This window comes from Hetaerina americana, unplaced genomic scaffold (assembly GCF_022747635.1).
Source record: "Hetaerina americana unplaced genomic scaffold, ioHetAmer1.1.p SCAF_3, whole genome shotgun sequence".
Taxonomy (NCBI): domain Eukaryota; kingdom Metazoa; phylum Arthropoda; class Insecta; order Odonata; family Calopterygidae; genus Hetaerina; species Hetaerina americana.
In genome coordinates this window covers 75,449,059-75,468,419 of record NW_027286874.1, presented here as the reverse complement: position 1 = coordinate 75,468,419, position 19,361 = coordinate 75,449,059, and the positions used below count along the sequence as shown (strand labels likewise).

General features: G+C 34.7%; 1 protein-coding gene across 1 annotated transcript; it reads right to left on the bottom strand.

Moving 5' to 3' along the window:
- Nucleotides 1-2,879: 2,879 nt before the first annotated feature.
- eIF3b (eukaryotic translation initiation factor 3 subunit b) lies at nucleotides 2,880-19,338 on the bottom strand. The gene is made up of 14 exons (XM_071588133.1): nucleotides 19,224-19,338; nucleotides 18,802-19,026; nucleotides 18,289-18,478; nucleotides 18,088-18,207; nucleotides 17,734-17,920; nucleotides 17,234-17,391; nucleotides 16,559-16,757; nucleotides 15,678-15,820; nucleotides 12,076-12,214; nucleotides 11,223-11,418; nucleotides 10,859-11,076; nucleotides 6,573-6,776; nucleotides 4,528-4,636; nucleotides 2,880-3,399 (listed from the first exon to the last, which is right to left on the bottom strand). Exons 2-14 carry the CDS (start codon nucleotides 18,935-18,937, stop codon nucleotides 3,299-3,301), a joined length of 2,100 nt encoding a protein of 699 aa, XP_071444234.1. The 5' UTR covers nucleotides 18,938-19,026; nucleotides 19,224-19,338; the 3' UTR covers nucleotides 2,880-3,298.
- Between the last annotated feature and the right edge of the window lie 23 nt (nucleotides 19,339-19,361).

Sequence of the window (19,361 nt, the reverse complement as noted above, 5' to 3'; positions counted from 1 at the left end):
CAACGAAAATGTTTAAAGCGCGAATACAACTACCCATTGAATATTTATTTCTCTACATGACAATTCGATCTTCACAGTTCATTTTATTTAAAAATTAGTTTAAAATGCGATTTTTGCGACAAAAGAAATAAAGAAACGTCCCTTACGAGCCTCAAGCATGGGTCTATCTATTACACCTACTATTTATATAGTCTTAAACTTGGTTTGCACGAAATCTTCCAACTTTTCCTAACTTCACAGAAATGCTTTTCTGGATTCATTCATCGATATGTTTTTTTTAAACGTAAAGAAAACAATCGCGTATTAATTATTGAACTCATGTACATTTAAAACAATAAAGTTTTTATCTAATTAATAAATATGGCCAGAGTTGATTTATCGTGCTTATTAACGAATCGAAAAAATATTACTGAAACACTTTTAATGTCAAGTGGTAGGTATTACATTTATACTTCAGACCATACTCTATTAAAGACAACATGGTTATTTTTTAATGCCATCCCCAGGAGTGACACCTAAAACTTGCATCAGATAATCCATTGGTGCAAGTTATAGAGAACTCTTCACTTCAAAAATAAAATATACCGGATTTCCAACAGAAAATTTGAAAAATTTTGAAGTGGCGAGATACTGGGAAAATTTTATTAACTATTGGCCAAGAATGTTTTCTGTTAATGTGTGGTTGTCTCGTACCGAAAAACCATTAACAAATTTTTTTTTCTAAGCTGAAAAATTTTCGCTGGTCACAGGAATCGAACCAACGAACGGCTCCACAGTCAGACTCACCACCTTTGGTCTTCCCTCACCCCATATATGATATTTAATCGACAGACCCTTCCAATATGCTACTATTCTCATACATACTCCAATTCTCTTTCAAAGTATTTCGTTTACCCTTCATGTTTTGCAATGCTTTCATTATCTTTGTCCTTTCATTTGATGAATGCCTTCTCAAAGTCCACCAATTGAAATGACTTCTTAGATACTATAAATGTATGTATTCTCCTCATTACTAAACTGACTGTACGCACTTAAAGAAATCCAAACGATCTTAATCAACCTTTTACCAAAAAAAACAATCTCTTGATGAAATCCTTACCCCTCTGCATGTCCAAAATTAAACTTTTAGTCCCACAGTTCACACATTCTGCTTAGTTAATGACTGACATAAGCTTTAATAAGATTGACTTTGATAGTTTTGCACTAATTAATGGAATTATGACATCTTCACTTATGATTAATTACATGGATGGTGAACATATTTTCCAGTTTGATGATTTAGGTCCAATTCCAGCACGAACATCATTCTTTATCTTTTCATCATCATTAATATTGCAATCCTAAGACTGGTTCACCAGAGCCCTCAATTCTTCACAACCCAGTATTGATTCCCTAAATATCTTATAGCCTTTTTTGTTTTCCATCCTTCTTAATTTGTCTTATGTGCTAGTCTCTTGGTCTTCATCACAGTATCCTACCTTCAATTTACCATTTTACGATGTTCCCAATCCATTGTACCTCAAGGTGTGCCCCAACCATCTTGTTCTTCCTAATTTTAGACTTCTCCATCCAATAATTCCCTCTCCAGCACTTTTATATCCTTCCCCAATATGCCAGTCCAATTAATTATCAGCATTCTCCTCTAGCACAATGTTTCGAAGGCTTTTTAGTCTTGACTGTTCTACTTTTCCAGTGTTCTAAGCCCATGACCCAGAGTGCCAAGTCCCATGCAAATATTTTGATATCCTATTTTGCAACCCAAGGTTCTCCGGACATCATCGTTTCCTCTTCTCCATGAAAGCCTTCTTAACATGAGCTTTTCTTCACTTGATGCTGGTCAAACTACCTCCATCCCAAGTCACACTGCTGCCCAGGTAGATGATGGATTCCAATTGCTCTAGTTTAACTCTTTGAATTCTGATATTTGTCTTCAGCTTCTCTCTTACACACACAAGGATTTTTGTTTCTTCTGGTTGATGGTCACGATAATTGTTATGGTACAAGGTACTTGGTGCAAATCATTCAGTTGCTTGTAGGTCCTGTTTGTGTTTCTGCCACTGTATGTTGATTTCGTCACCATTCACCTCGACTCCTTTGATACCCAATTCTAATGCTTCTTTTACTCTCTTCTACGCATTCAAGATTATTAAATGAGAGCATACATTGAGCTGTCAGACTTCTTTATTTTTTTGGCTCCTTCACTTTTTTATTTGATAACGTCTACCAGATTTTCATTATTATTTCCAGTAATTTTGGTTAACCAGAGGTGATGGATTATTCTGCAGTAATTGCAGTCCATTCCAATTGCTTCTCATATCTTCAAAATCTTGTTCTTTAAACTTTATTAATGACCTTGCCCTGAAGTCCACGAATGTCATATAATTGCTTTTTTACTACAATTTTTTGGCCACTACCCTCAAGGTTAGTGTAGCCTCTTTGTCTCAAATCAGATCATTTAATCTTAGTTTTTCATTAGTCTATAGGGACAAATGAAGGAAACATTGAACAACTGCATATTCCAAGAGCACCTCAATCAGGTCTGAATCATGCAAAAAAGAAATGACCGTGGATTAATGATCCAAAAATTCAAGTCATAAAGAACATGTTAAGTTTCAGAACCCTTTCTAAGCCCAGATAATAAGTAAGAACATAACCCATCCTGAACCCATAAGAAAATTATTTCCATCTGACGTCGCTGTCGTAACCAAACCGATGTCTTCATATAAACCCAAACATACAAAATTAAGGAAAATTTCAAAAGGAAGTTGATGCCATAATTTGATGCCCATTATTGTTACCATAGAAAAAATTTTATTTCCTCACTTACCTATCATCAACTCCCAAGTAAAACTTGTAGGAAATGAGTAAATCACAAAACATTGCCACTCCAACCAGAATATTTATTCATTCTCCAGCATATCCGGTAAGGTACATGATAGTACTTTCCAAAATATACACAAAACTGTACAGAATTAAAGTATATGAGAATTTCTAAGATTAAAAGAATTTTAGTTAAAACAGTAGCCCAAAAGGTCTCACAACTTATAAATATGCCTTCGTCCACTGAAGACTTAGATGTAAAAAGTTTTTGCCTCATACCAGATACAGGGGGTGGGCGCAACCTCCAAGGAAAATGTTTTTTTTTAATCTTGGGAGAAGCTGTAGGCACACAATGCCCACAAACCTTTTTTTGTCTTCCACAGCTGATATTGCCAAGTCTATTTTTGTCAAACCAACACTTTTTTGAAGTCTTCGATTTGAATCTCCTTTGAAGCTGATCAATTTTTTGCCATCGGGACTACTCAGATTCAACTACTGTTACTTCTTCTTTAATGAAAAATTCAACTACCTCCTCTTCAACATTCTTGGTGTCTGAGTCCAGCTCATCAGTATCAACATCTGCAATAAAAAATAATAAAATTTAAAAAAATTATATATTACACCCAGTTAAGCACAAAAAATCCATTTTCCACTTTTCCTTACAGCCCACTTTTTAACATATCACTACCACTGATTTTGAGTGATATTGGGAAATCTAAACTGTTCAGTGACCCAATATGGCCAATATATTTTGATGTCTACATGAAAAACTAATTCGACAACAGTGGCAAAAATAATAATATCATTTGTTGACATCAATGACAATATTAGCATGGACTGTTTCAACTTTGGTATATAATGACTAGTACTACCCTGAATATTTCTAAGAATGTATATTTTGCAAATTTTTAGGCCCAAATTTTATACAGCATGATTACATGGGGTGATATGAGCAACAACACATGTATTTTAGATGGAAAATGAAGCACTAATATATTATGTTGACAGTATCATATAAGGGATCTAGCAAAACCAATTCTAAGTCATTATGCATACTAAACTCACCATATTTATAAATTTTTAATCTAATATTCTCCATTTAAAAAATATTCATTCATTTAGGGCAAACACAGAATATCATTCCAAAGAAACAATGTCAAAAAATGAACTGAATGTTCTTCGCCAAAACTCAAAAGTAGAAGGGGAGTGTCCTTTGTCTGGGGCATAAAACTATATGATCTTCCACTAGATTCCCAAAAAAAACATTTCTTCATTACAACCATCAAAAACTCAAAAAGATTTCTTTTAAGTAACAGATTTCCAAATTCATAAGCAAAGGTCACTTCACTCAAAGAAGTTAGGTCCTAACGATTGTACAACTCAGTAGTAGTGCAGTCATAGCTAAGCAGTTAGCAGCCTTATTAACTGCACTAATAAATATCTTTAAGGCAAGCAATAAAAGGGCAATTGATTACAGAATGCATAATTCATCGAAAGCCACCAGTTAATATAAAACCCAATTTTAATTATCCTCGTCAAATTGAAATAAGTTATTTCTTTCATTATCTACAATCTCTTTTCTGATAAAACAAAATTAATCCACAAAATTTCCAGATTATTCCAATAAATTCAAGTTTTCCTCATTCCCAATCTTCCGAGGATTCCTGGCCACTTATTAAAAATTGAGCACACCAAGATAATACTTACGATCACGCAGTTCAAGACGTCTTGTTTTCTGTTCATTAAACTGCTCCATCCTCTTCTGCCTGTAGTCGTCAAACTCCTTCATTAGTCTACATCTCTTCTCCACCAGTTCCTTTTAAAAGATGAATTAAAAAAATTTTAACTTCAATAAACACTGTGAACCTCACAGATGTGCATGTAAGAAAGAATTTAAGCTTAAGTTGGTCAGTCAACCAAGGGCTTACGATCACTGATGAACACATTAAAATAAAATCAATGTGGTCTTTAGATAGGGGCGAGAATCAATGCTAACAAAAAACAAAGGTTAATGGGTTTCTAAGAGAGGGAAGGCCTAAATAACACATTAAAAGAAGGGCAAAAACTACAGCAGGTGGATTAGTTTACTTATCTGACGTACATGTTTTGAACCAAAATGACCTAAGTGGTAAACACACAGGAAGAAGGAATGCACTACGCAATGAAGCTTTTCCATTGGAGGAGTGAGTTGATAACACGGTTGTTGAGTGAGGCTGTTAAGCGAACAACTAATGATCACTTTGGTGTGAAGCTTAGTTTTGCATGGCATGGGAGGTTTTAAGATGTGGGTTTGGAGAGAAGGATAGAGAGGAAAAATGGAAGAAAAATAATACAAATTATGAAGCACTAGGCATAGTAAGGGAGGTGAGAGATACTCAAAGGATGGAGGAAAGATGGATGCAGAGCATTTTAATTGGCAATAGAATGCTGAAGACATTTGGAGGAGAGAACTATAGGCATTTGAGAAATGGGCCAGGAAAAGGATAGGTGTTGAATTGAATGAAGGGAGGTAAAAAATATGAAGATGGGTTTACAGTAGTGTCGAGTGTGAGGTAGTGAGTGTATTGTGTGTGACGTAGCCAAAGCCAAGAAATGTAGCAGCATTTGACCTGTCTGTGTTCATGTAAACCTTAACTTAGGAGAGCCCACCCAAATAATACCAGAAAGGTCTCTTAGGCATTTAAATGTATTTTTTTAAATAGTAATGGTAAATATTTCAGAAATATACTAGCGGGGGGATGACAATGTTGAAAAATATCATAAATCAAAAGAAATCTGTTGATAAGCCTAGCCATAACTAATTATACAAATATTATATACCTGTACATGCTGTTTTATGGGTCAAATTTGTAAGAGAGAAAAAATTGAAAAAAATTGAAGTACCTCAAAATGTCAATAAAAATTTTAAGTAACCATGATATTCCACCATATCACGCCTGAAACATCTCTTTTTATGCTTTCTCAAATTTTTGTACCAGTCACATTGGTGACCCAAGGACCCAAATAAAAACTAATTTAAAGATAGATGAAAATTTATTTAATTACCAAAGATTTATGATGCTTGCGGTTAAAATACCTGGCTAGGCTTTCCATATTGGAATTAATACTCAGTGCAAACAAAGCCATCTATGACAGTGTTGATTTAAGGGGCAAAATGGCATCTAAATGCATTCCAATAGCGCTGGGATCCCCACAATCTCCAAAATGACTTGTTTCAACAATTTCCATAACTTTCAGTTATTTTTTTTTTAATTGCAGGTCAGTAACAGCTGAAAAAGCACTGGTAGAGTTATAACAAAATAATTAAGAGAAGGAGCATCTTTCAGCAATGGTTTATTATGTACCACTGTCAATTAAAACTTGTAATGTTTGAATTGTAATTCTTATTTAAAGAGATGCATTTAATTTTTAAAAAATGCAAAATGTGGGAAAGAAACAAAATTAACTCACTTTTAAATTAAAATTCACTCACTCAAGGGTAAAAATATGTACCTAACATAGTAATCCTAAAAATATAATCAACTTTTCCAAAACCAGTTCAATGAAATAAATTTTTTTCAAACCTCAACTTGACCCCAGTTGATTTCACTAATACACTGTTGGGTTAATTGCACACAAGAGCAGAGAAAATGAGTTTAATTAACTTTGCAGGACATAAAATGGCTTTTCTCCACAAATATTACCGGTGTAACATGGACTAGGCCACCAAGGGTCTGAACACAGTCCAGCCAACAGTAAATCAGATCACTTACCTTGGATGCTTTCGTCATCCTCATCCGATCCTTGCTTTCAAACTGCACATTGTACTTCTTAAGGCTCTTCTTGATTTCCTTCTGCTGCTTTGCGCTTAGGAGAGAAGGTGGTCTGGGACGCCATAGCAACTGGCAGAAATTCTCCACATTATTGCGCTTGATGCACTTGCCTTGGAAGGAGTACAACACAAAACCATTGTCGACCTGCAAGGTAAAAGTATAATACATTGAGCTGGATTTCAGAAAACCATCAGCAGATCATCACATTTCATTAAATCGTTAACTATGAAACAAACCAATATGACCAAATGTGGTATTTCTTGGATAGTGGCAACATCAAATATGCCAAACCAATACATATTTACATTGAAGCATAAATGGGACATTACACACAAAAGACCTAGCACACCCCTTGAGGCATCTTGTGCTGATGCAGATGTAAACCATGTATACTTTTGTACAAGTCAATCCCCTAATTGTTACTTTAAATTTCAGTTTTACTTTACCTATCTTGTATGTATACTGATACTAATTTTTTCCATAGTTATTAAACGCTGTTCAGTTAAATCCAGTGAATTAATTTTAATTATTACTTGTGAACTGTTGTTAAAGACATGTGCTAAAGTAAATAAAACTAAAATCAATATAATTTAACACTTTTAACTGTAGTTATCAAGTTGTTAATAATCGCCAACGAGATTTTGAGTGTGTTCCAAGTTACCACCAGTGCCACAAAAAGTACCCAAACGGTACCGCTACAATTGTTTGTTTATACTGGAGTACTGCAACAAACAGGCAGTAGTGGTTTTAGCGGTAAGAAAATCCATAAAAATGACATTATTATGACACGGCAGTAATAGCAGCAAATTTTTGAATGTGACCTTATAGAAGTTTAACATCTCAAAGAGCATCTTCATTTAACGTACTGTAACTACCTATCAAAGATGGATGCAGAGCATTTTAGGCAAATGAGGAAAGGGAAGGAATAGGATAGGCATGATAGACGGAATGATGAGAGGAATAAGGAGTGAGAAATTGAAAGGGGGCTAGTCGTAATATTGGGGCTGCCTTTCATTAAACGATACCAGGAAATTGTCACTACAATTTAGTATCTTGTGTCCATCCAAAACCTACCTTAAGAGGCAGATTACCAATGAAAATAATAATTACCTATCTTGTGTATACATAAGATCCTTGAATTTTTTATTAAAACTTAGCATTTAAAGTTCCACCTAATACGAATGTGTTTGTCTGCAGTTTGCATTTCGAATGAGGTTGAAGAAGGCAAGGTGTGACCAGACAAATTTGAAATTCCCACCGTTGTATACCACATGCAGTTGCCAGAGTTGGTGTTCCCCTTGGTACCTTACAACAGACTTATACCAGCTTCTCTTCCACTTTTCAAAACAATAGGCAAAGTCCTTTTTCGGAATGGTCATCAGCTGCCTCCTTGGTTTCTCCTTTATCTCATCAACTGGCAATCTTTTTTAAAAAACCTAGGTCATTGCTTGCAGCTTGAAGCAAGTCTCCTGCAACTGCAGCACAAAATGTTTGACGTTGATGAGATAAAAGAGAATGCAAAAAGGCAGCTGAAAACCATTCCAAAAAAGGACTTTGCTGATTGTTCTCAAAAGTGGAAGAGATGTCAGGACAATGCACATGAAAACATTTCTAGAGCGTTGAGAATTTTTAAGGGACAAAAATATTTTGAACTTAAGGGCATTTTACACGTTTCTCAGTGATTCATAAAGGAAACCTCCCCCCCCAAAAAAGGTCATTATCACGAAAATAAATTACAAATACCTTTTCATTAATTCATAATGAAAGGAATGCACAATGGACAAAATTGTTTCCATGAATTTTATGCTATAAACTAAAAATAGAATCAAATACAATGAAACATACATGCTCAGAAAAGATTAAGCCATGATAAATAATCATGAAGAAATATCATCACATCGTGATTGTCATCATTGCATGCATGATTCACAACTTATTTATTGGGAGGCAAATACAGTCAACTCATGATTAAATAATGGTTTGATGAAACAGAAATCCAAATGTTAAGGGTGGCAATGATGATAACAAGTGGCGGTATGACCAAGGAGCCACGATTACTGAAAAAGTTACTGAGTATGCGCTGATCGCTTGGCAACAAACTATGTGGTTCTTCAAGGTACCCGCGATCGATGGTATAGGATGTCATTGCAAGTATAATGAATCAGGAAAGTCTGACAATGGTTCAGCAATACTGCCAAGGAAAACTCACTTGAAGAAGCATGATATCAGGATGTCAGATGTCATTGAACACACTCAGGATCTCATTTTTGAGGATCCAGGGAAATTGATTCCAAAATTGGTATTTGGCTGTCAGGGTGACTGAAAAGACTAAGCATCAAATCGTCGACGAGAACCTCCCTGACAAGTCGTATGCCATTAAAATAAGACAAATACTTTCCGAAGCCACCAGGGCAAAGCGAGTTGAACATGGCAACCTCCTTATGAGTTCCTTAAAAAAGTTGCTGCTGAAAAATCAATTTTTTTCCGACAATTTTTTTTACTGTGGATTCAAAAAATTAATCATAGAAATGACCGGTGGCTCCCCCACGACCCTGAAGATGTCCCCATTATTTCCAGAACTAAATTTCCAGCGAATGCCCACGCGCTAGAAGTTCTGTCCAGTGAGAATGACGTCATGCCAAAATACTTCTTCAACTAAGGGGAAAATATTAACAAAGAAGTTTATTTGAGCACTATGACAAATGTAGTGAAGCCATAGATGGAAACTAAGTCATCTGGAAGGCCGTATGTTTTCCAGTAGGATGGTGCACCAGCCCATACAAGTCATTAGGTGCAAAATTGACTGTCTGACAACATCGATATGTATTCATCCAAAAGTATTCTGGCCTTCCAGCACCCCAGATTTGAATCCGTTGGATTACAATGTGCAAAGCATTGTCGAAAGGGTCACCAACAAGTCCAGACACGCACACGTTGCATGATTGAGAGCCATTATTGAAACATGGCGCGCTAAAACGGGCCTGCGAATGCTTCAGACCGAGAATGGAGGTCATCATTCAAGCAAGTGGGGGGATACATTGAATTAATTTGTTTATGATCACACGAACAATTTAGAACAAAAAAGTGTTGGGAACATTTTCGATTTTGTAACGAAAAAATGCTTGGAAAAATTATTTAATTTATCTGGATTTTTGCATCGCACGCTGTACATTGACATACCTTGATATTATAGGTTACCAAATCATTTCCAGAGGGTGAAAAATGCCAAGCTTCACCAAAAAATTGAAACGTCAAAAAAAGAGCAATTTCATCACATATTATTTTTGCTAAATATACTTGCAACTGACCCTTTGAGAAATCTCAAAGAGGCTTTTTGATGGTGAACCACTGAAAAGGGTAAAAGAATGAAATCCCTTACGCAGAGGAGCTTAACTCTTGCGTTGATTTGCCTCAAGGAATTAAAGTCATGAGATCCACATGCATTTCAGCAACTTGGAAATACTGTGCACAGGGAGCCATTGATGACAGAATAAGTTTGAGTGTGAATAGTTTTCTTCAGGTTAGCCACCTTTAGTTAGTTAAAACCCCTCATTGTCGCCTAACCCCTTGGTGCCATATTTGGAATGAACCATAGATGTAACTAATGAACCAATATCATGTATTTATAGCACGCAAGAATCAAAAACTTGATACACAGAAATATACTTTCAGTTGACTGTTCCATGCATAATGTAACCTTATAAATCCAACATTCTTGGGACTTAAGGTTATATCATATATCTTCCACCAACAAAGCAGATTGTAAATAGAGCCAAGAGCATTGTATGGAAACGTCATCATTAGACACATACATGTACAAATGATTTTATGCATTAATAAATATGAAAACATGTGAATAATGTTTCATTCATGCAATACCCAAACTCAAGTAATGACCTGCCCCACTCTGTTTTGTGGCCAGTTATCAGACATTCATTTTTTGCAATGATGACCTGAACTTTAAAAATGTTACAGTTTATTTCAACTGACTACTTAGGCATTATCCTCAAATGAGGAGTTAGCAGGAAATTAAGAGTTGCATAACTAGGTTAGCAATCTTTCAAAATAAGGTCTTTGAATGAGAGGAACAATGGCATCAGTGCATTTGAAATGAGATTTTTCCGATTGAAGGCATTTAACTCAAAAATGGATAGACGCCATCAAATTTACATAAATTTGAAATCATAAAAATCATTTCAACTTAATGGAACCATCTCTCCAATTACCTTGCTCTTCCAAATGGAATTCCCTGTGACAACATATCGCCCTGTAGGATCCCATTCAACTTCAGAGATACCAAAATGTTCGTTCGAATTCATTATCACAAAATCATTCGAGTCAACAAAGTCCAGAACTCCTCCATTGTTTCTGATCCCAGCCATCACTATAAACTGTCCACAGGGAGCCCAGAAGAGGTAATTTGCCTCTCTCTTTTCAAATTTCTCTGTAAAACAAGAATTGAGACTTCAAATACGGATACTTCACAATTAAAAATTTAGAAGAAACAATAGCGTCATATTTCCCTGGAAGAATTATTAGAATTAATAAGTATCAGCTACACCTAACGGGAGAGTTGACAAGAGGACTCACTTAGTAATGCAGGAATATGGCCAGTTTTAACTCCATAGAAGCTCACACAAGTGTTGGGGACATCACCATGGATTATTGCAAATTTTGAGCCAACAGGCTCCCATGCAAATGCATGTATTGCTTCCTTGATTTCAACACTGTCCACAGGAATCTGCTTCTCCCGCATGTGGAATATCTCAAAGTTGCAATAAACACCCTGCAGCAATTAAAAAAAATAAAGCATTAATTGGAGAATTTTAACCTAAGGGCTTCCAATGATTAAATCTTATTAAAATCCAAATTATAAGCCATGTAACATCATAAATCTATTATAAACTCAAACTATAAATTTGACCCCAAAATTGTCATCATTAAGCAACAAAAAGTAACTACTATATGCTCAGAAAAGATTAAGCCATTGAAATCATCACATGAAAGATTTCAGGTAAACTTTTTCATCACTGCTGGGGAACAACAGTAAAAATATTGTTTTTTTTAATAATTACAAGCCTTTGACCTAAGATTTTTGGGCCAAATATTACTCTAATGAGATTTTTGCAAAGGGGTCCTCATTAAACCAACCTTTTCCATACCTAAGACTTTAGACTAATATAGATAAACATATTTGGCTTAAATCTCAGATATCTGTGCTAGTCACATCCTTATAAACATGGAACAACCATTTATAATGCATATTTTTAAGAAAGCTATAAAGATACACCTACCCAGTTCCATGGCAGAGTCACCCCAAGTCTGATGTTAATGAAAATACAAACACCAAATCCAAATCGATCTTTAAGGTTGAAATCCTTGAGGTGAATTTCAGCATTTTATGGAGTGTAAATGCACTAATTAAATGGTTCAATTTACTTACACTATATTTGTATTCATTCTTTTCCTTCTTCACTTTCATATAACGATCCACTTTCACACAAAGGAAATCCCCAGACTTCTGCCAATGAATTTTACAATCTGCCACATTGAAAAGATTCTTTGCTCTGATTTCATTTCGGCTGGAAGAAGAGGGGAGACATATATAATTATACACCATTACACATTATACCATACACTATTATAATCACACCATACACTATTATAATTATACACCACTTATTCATTTAATGAAATTGAGTAAATGCCTCTAACCTCAATGTGTCCATACAATACATGAAATTAACAAGAACTCCGGATACATTTCTATCAATATAAAGCTAAATTTCAGTATAGGCTATGTATCTATCATGGTAAAACTACCCTGGGAGAAATATTAGAGCCAAGAGTTATACAGTTCAACTTTTAAAGAGATAACTTATTATTGGTGGATTTAAAGTCCTTTCAAGATAGCCATGAAATACATTGTTTGGAATGACAGCAGTTTCCCTTCCTTTCCTGTACGAATCCTCGGGCCAAAGTGATTTGCAGGGCTTTTGTGTATCATTATATTTGGCTACTGGCTGACTATGGGTGATCTGATGCCTATCACAGGTTCCTTATATTGTTTATAAAAAATTAACAAGAAACAAAAAACATTTAAGTCTTACCAAACTGCAAAAATTATTAATCAGTGCATCTGAAAACTTTTCATATAAATGGAAAGAGAAGCTTAATTCAGTTTGGTCATGTATGGAGGAGTGATTTCAGAATTATTTTATTTGAACATGAAATTACTATTTGTAGACAGAAATCTTTAACTGCAATGCAGTAACAACGTAATTACAAAAAGCAATTGAGCAAGTTTGATGCAAAGTTCAAATATGATGAGAATGGGCTAAAGTGATTCCACGAATTTTATGCTAAAAACCAAAAAATGAACAAAATACAATGAAACATACATGCTCAGAAAAGATTAAGCCATGATGAATAATCATGAAGAAATATCATCACATCGTGTTTGTCATCATTGCATGTATGATTCACACATTCAATGTAGATGATGCCTGGGCTGTTGCAAAGTTAAATCACCTTTTAATGTAATTGGTGAATAATAATTTTTAATCTGGCACTGGTGAGCGTATGATTTCCATGTGCTTTTCAATAGAGGTCATTATTAAGTGTTCTTTTACCGGCAAGGGAAGAAGTTTTCAACAGATTGAGTAATATATCTTCGATGCATGCCAATAAGAGGGACAACCAACCACAACCACAGAGGTCAATTGAAACGGACTTTCACGGAGACTAATTAGGGATCTTTATCACGAAGTTTAAGGATTGCAGCTGAATTAAATTTTAAAAATTTATAGCCTAACACTATATTTTCCTATGGTTGAGTTAGCCTGCTCTCCATTCAAAGTGATTAATACTGATACATCGACGTATCCTCACTTTTGAAACAAGAGGAGCAACATTAATAAGAAATTAAGGTCACTAACAGCATAGCTTCTTTGATTTCAAAATACGGGGTCTATTTACAAAGTATAAACCCATTCAATATTTTGATAAAAAAACAGCCTGCCAACAACAATGAGGTCCTTCGTCCTTTGTGAGGTCCCACTCCTCTTGGGACCTCACAAAGTTAACCCAGCTCCTCTTCCACTTTTCAAAACAATTGGCAAAGTCCTTTTTCGGAATGGTCATCAGCTGCCTCCTTGGTTTCTCCTTATTCTCATCAACTGACTGTTGGAAAGACAGATATTGTTTCATGGTCTTAGCCCTAGGCCCATGACTCAACTCCAGAAATGATCTTTTTTTAAAAAACCTAGGTCATCGCTTGCAGCTTGAAGCAAGTACCCTGCAACTGCAGCACAACATTCCAAAACCATTCCAAAAAAGCACTTTGCCAATTGTTCTGAGAAGTGGAAGAGATGTCGGGAGAATGCACATGAAAATATTTCTATACTGTTGATAATTTTTAAGGGATGAAAAAAGAATTTGAACTTAAGGGCATTTTACACAGTTCTCAGGGACTCACAAAGGAAACCTCACCCCAAAAGAGAAAAAGGTTATCATCACAATAAAAAATTTTAAATACCTTTACATTAATTCATAATGAAAAAAGAGAAAACTCCAACAAAATTGCATTTACCATCTATTCACTAGAATCTGCACAGTTTTCATTGCAATACATCTAGTCTTTTAGTTGCACCACTCAACAGTCAAAATATTTGCATAATTTTAAGTAAAATTTAACCAGGTACTTATTCCATTTTACCCAGATACATTTCACCAAAATCATCAACAGCTGTGATCCCAGTAATAGGGAATATAAGAAATGGAGAGGAAAAAAATGAATTTACTCTTGAAAAATGATATCGGTAAGCACTTAATGCATGGCTTCCTTGGCAATAATATTAATTTTTAATTGGACATATGGGTTGAAAGATGAAAATTAAGCCTGTAAAAAAATCCAAAAGTGAAAGCTTTAAAATTTGCCCAACTTTCCACTTTAATTCTATCACAGACTGCATGCAGAAACACACAATGAAAGGAATGCGCAATGGACAAAAGTGTTTCCATGAATTCCATGCTACAAACTAAAAAGTGAATCAAATACAATGAAACATACATGCTCAGAAAAGATTAAGCCATGATAAATAATCATGAAGAAATATCATCACACCATATTTGTCATCATCGCATGTATGATTCACAACTTACTTAAAGGGAGGCAAATACAGTCAGCTCATGATTAAGAATTGTTCAGAATTCAAGTAAACTTCCTTGGTAACAGAATGAAATTTGAACAGAAATCACAAATACATTTTACACATTTGTGTGTTGATAGACCTGCCAAAAAATGAATAAATTAAACTCGATTGACTATGAATTCAAATTCAGCCATCTCTCTTTGCACTTTTTTTCTTCACTAAGCAATTTGATAATTTATAAGTATCAGTCCCTTATAGTTCTAAACATTGGATGCTTGAAAAAAATGTAATACCAGTTATATATTGCTCCAATGAGAGACCTAGGGTGATGTTCAGATAATTGCTTCATACTTGCCAACATCTATTTAGGTACTGTACTGATTTTTATATCAAAGAGTACCAAATCTCTGCTGAAATGGCACTAAATTCTAACCAAATGGTTAAGAGAGTTAAGATGCAAATATTGAATGCATACTGATCTTATAGGACTCACATTGTTTTCAACTTTTATTCTATCACAGACTGCATTTAGATAGACACAATGGAAGGAATGCTCAACAGTTAATATTTATTCACCATAAGATTCGTTCTATGTAATTATTGTTTGCCATGGTAAATACAATGTGCATATTATGGATTAAACGATTGACAAATAGGCAGTTATCATAGGTGGAAAATGCATTTCACATGGATTGATGAAGATTTTTCTCATACCAAGAAAATTTTAACCCTATATCCCAGTTCAATATAATTAGAAGTGTAACTTGAAAAATATTTTTAAAGAGATTTAAAATTTTAGATATATAAAGCATGCTTTACATACACAAAAGCATATTTCTGTGAGAAAAAAAGAAGCTTAAATGTTACAATAAGTTGCAAAAAAGTTAGTTACCTAGGTATTTCTAAAAGGGTAACCTTAGCCGGGACATCCATTTTCTCTGCAACCCAATAAGCAATGATGTTGTCTGTTGGTGACCAACTGAAATCTCTTATTCCAGGAATCTTAAAGCTTTTTTTATGCAGGAGACCAAATGACTGCAAACGTAATCATAAAAGAAAAGCAGATGCAACCACTTCAGTACATTGCGATGATGGATACCCGATTAACTTACAAGTTTACAAAAACAGGAGTTCTAAACAAGAAAATAACAACATCAAAACGCAGAAATCCAAAATTTTATAATGGTATGAATTTCTGAGTCAACTTTCTTTAGATTTTCACAATATTACTGGACCAAATAATTTCCAGATAATGGTCCAGATAAATATTCATGGACCAAATACACAATATGACAAAGGTCCCGAAAAAGTTTTGAATGTATTGGCTAAAACCTTTCTGGATAGAAACAATGATTCAAAACCTGGATTAAAAAAACATTCTTTTCCTACTTAAATCACCACTGCAGAAAATTTTGGACTTAATTACATCTCAACAACAGCCTTAAGCTCTTAAATTGATACCTTGTATGAGATCCAACAGAATAACTACTCAAAGCTGAAACTTTGTGACTTTTAATAAAATTTTTTAACATAATTTAAATGCTTTACATGGCAACACTTTTCATATAGATTTTACACCGATGCAAGATGAATAAACGAAAATTTCCACTTATCATTTTAACATTTTTTTTAACTCACAAAAGTAACTACTTCTAAAAAAACCTGTATGAAAAAGTGGCCCACTAAAATATGTTAGGATTGATGCAAACTTAATTTATCGAAAAAAATCCCTAAAAATAAATTTCAATGGAAAAAATAGTGGTATTTACTCACCGGAGTTTCATAAACACTTAACATGTCTAAACTAATTCGGGCAAAGTATTTATCATCAGGAGACCACCTAAAGATTGGCCAAACGGATGATGTATCAGTGCCAAAAAATCGTTTTTCCTGTCCAGTTCGGATATCCCATATGATTAGTCGCTTCGGTTCAGAACTGTGCTCTGACATCGGAGAGTAAGTCACTAAATACCTGTTGAAAGGGTGGAAGAGTGTTAATATTAAATTTTGGGTATGCTAAAATAGAACAAACGTCAACAAGCACACATTGATATGAAATGCATTACTTATAGATTAATCTCTGAATTAAAAAGATGCATGTAAGATTTTCACACATTTTTTTTAAAATTCCTATTGGAATATTTCATTTTTATAGATGGTTTATACAATTTATTTTTCCATTTCCATAGACCCAAAACACATGATTACTGGAAACGACTTAACCATCAACAAAGTAGTATTTACTTAAGTTGGAATGGCCTCCCTGTGAGAGATGCCAAAAATTGAATCGCTGAAAAAATAACAATTCAAGAGCAGCTCAATATAAACTCCATTGAAGTAATGGAAATGGAAAATGTCTCCAGCTATACTGTTGTTTCATTAAGTCATACATACATATGATAGGCAATTAAAAACAAATAAAGTCACAAAAATTGGCCAAATACTTACTTTTCGCAGGGGGAAAAATCAATAAACTGAACACCATTATGACTGAAGCGCATAATTTGTTCAAATGAGGGCCCACCCCACAATGCCACACCTTTCCTGTGAAAAGTGCCCAAGTAAGTTCCAAGCGGCGACCACTTAACATATGTTTCGGTCCAGTGCTGTAGAAATACGAAGACACAATTCCGTTAGATCATAAACAACAACCCGAATAATTAAAAGAATAAAGCAATGCATTAAAAGTTTGGGTCCAAAACAATGTATTTTCCCCCAACTGACAGAATATCCGCCACCTCATCTATTTACGCAGCCCCAAACAAGGGATAATAGACTTTGTAAGGGAAACCCTTAATTTATGATTACGTGGAAAGGATATGGATCCCAAATGATTTTACCAATGCTCTTCAAGAAATCAGATTTCAAACTGCCCGAGGTGAATTCGGTCATAAATATCCGGGTATTTTTTTGATGGAAAAACTAACAGAACTGAGCACTACGCTTACCGGTCTTTCGTCTATTAAAGTCGGTTCCGGATTGCTATTCTGCCATATCTGCACACTTTGGCCTATTCCACATGTGATAGCATACTGATCAAAAGAATCTGGTTCTAAGAGATAATAATGCATGTTTCCTTGATCTTTATATGGCTGTGGCTCTGGAGGCTCCCATTCATCAGGTATTTCTGCATATCTAAATCAAAACAAATATATTTCAATTAAGAGGAGAACTATACTTCGTTATTCCTTTCAACGAATAATATTCCGTTTGGGCACAACTACTACGCATTATGAATCAATAGTATAATTGTATCCTTAACTTCCGTAAAAACAAACAAATTTCATTGCCACAACACCTACTTTTGGAAATCGCTGAAGAGATTGACCAAAAACGTGTGGTTCTTGTCAAACTTTGAATTATTGTATTGCCGAACGGCCTCCGCTGCCAGAGATGGTGTTGGAAACTCCAGAAATATATACCTGTCGAAAAGAAATATTATAAATGCTATTGTTCCTTTCCACTGAGTACGCAGTAAAAATATTTCGTCAAAGTTAAATTACTTTTTGGTAGTTCCATTTTCTTCCGGAAAGTAATCGTTTATAAAACCACTCTTCGAAAAGAACTTTCTAATGACAATTTGCAGCTTCTCCAAACGATCCGGTCCCACTTGAGGTACTCCGTCTACTACAACTAAGGAGTCCACCCCTTCGAGTTCCTGTGGCTTTGTTTCTAGAAGATCTGCTAAAAGTTCTACAAAAAATACATTTTATTGTCATTATGCGGCTTTCAAATGTGATAATACGATTATTAAAGAAAATTATTTTCAGAAAAGATTAAGCCAACGCTCATCATGGATCTCTAAGAGATAAATATTTTCATCACCAAAACAATATAAAAACTATAGCATGTGAACTACAAGACCAATTTCAAAAATGAAATTGGTTGAATTTTGTTATAAGGAATATTTAAGAATGGAAGTTTATACATTAAACAATGAAAATGTACTTTCGTGACATTAAAATGGTTCATTGCTTAGCATATGCCACCCGGTAAGTAATGAAAAGAATTGTTACCTTCGTCCGAAATATTATCAACATAACCGGGAGGATCACTAAAACTAGGAGGTTTTCCATCGCCATTTTCAACTGTGTCACTTTTTCCTTCATCCACGTTCACTAAATTCTTGTCGGAATCTTTTTTCTTAACCATTTTGGTTTCCTCGTGGACAAATGGCTGACACAAAACGTTGTACAAACAGATGACAACCCAATCCGCAACTCTCCATGGAGTGCTGACATCTACCGAAAGCCGCCATAATTACAATAAACTACTAAAACTCTTTAAGTGTAATTTTAAAATACCAGAAAAAAATTAAAGTTAGGGCTGTAAAGTTATTCGTCAGCTTAGATCAGTACTGAATTTTCTATTTCTTTACTTTTTTTAGAAGTCACCGAGTTTCATCAAAAACAATTATATTGATTTTTACATGTATTACCATAATTTCAATTCCCGACATTTTAGCTCATGGAGACTTTTATTAAGTGCTCTACCAGGAGACTATGAATGATGTATTCCATAATGCACGTTTCAGCGATTTCAATGCGATAGGATAGCGTCTCAGACGACCACGAAG

Excerpts from the sequence above, each read along its gene's own strand:
- eIF3b (XM_071588133.1), bottom strand. The coding sequence starts at position 18,937 with ATGGTTAAGAAAAAAGATTCCGACAAGAATTTAGTGAACGTGGATGAA. Across the intron at positions 15,821-16,558 it reads TAAGTGTTTATGAAACTCCG|TCATTTGGTCTCCTGCATAA; the intron begins GTGAGTAAATAC and ends TTACGTTTGCAG. Across the intron at positions 6,777-10,858 it reads ATTCCATTTGGAAGAGCAAG|GTCGACAATGGTTTTGTGTT; the intron begins GTAATTGGAGAG and ends TTTACCTTGCAG.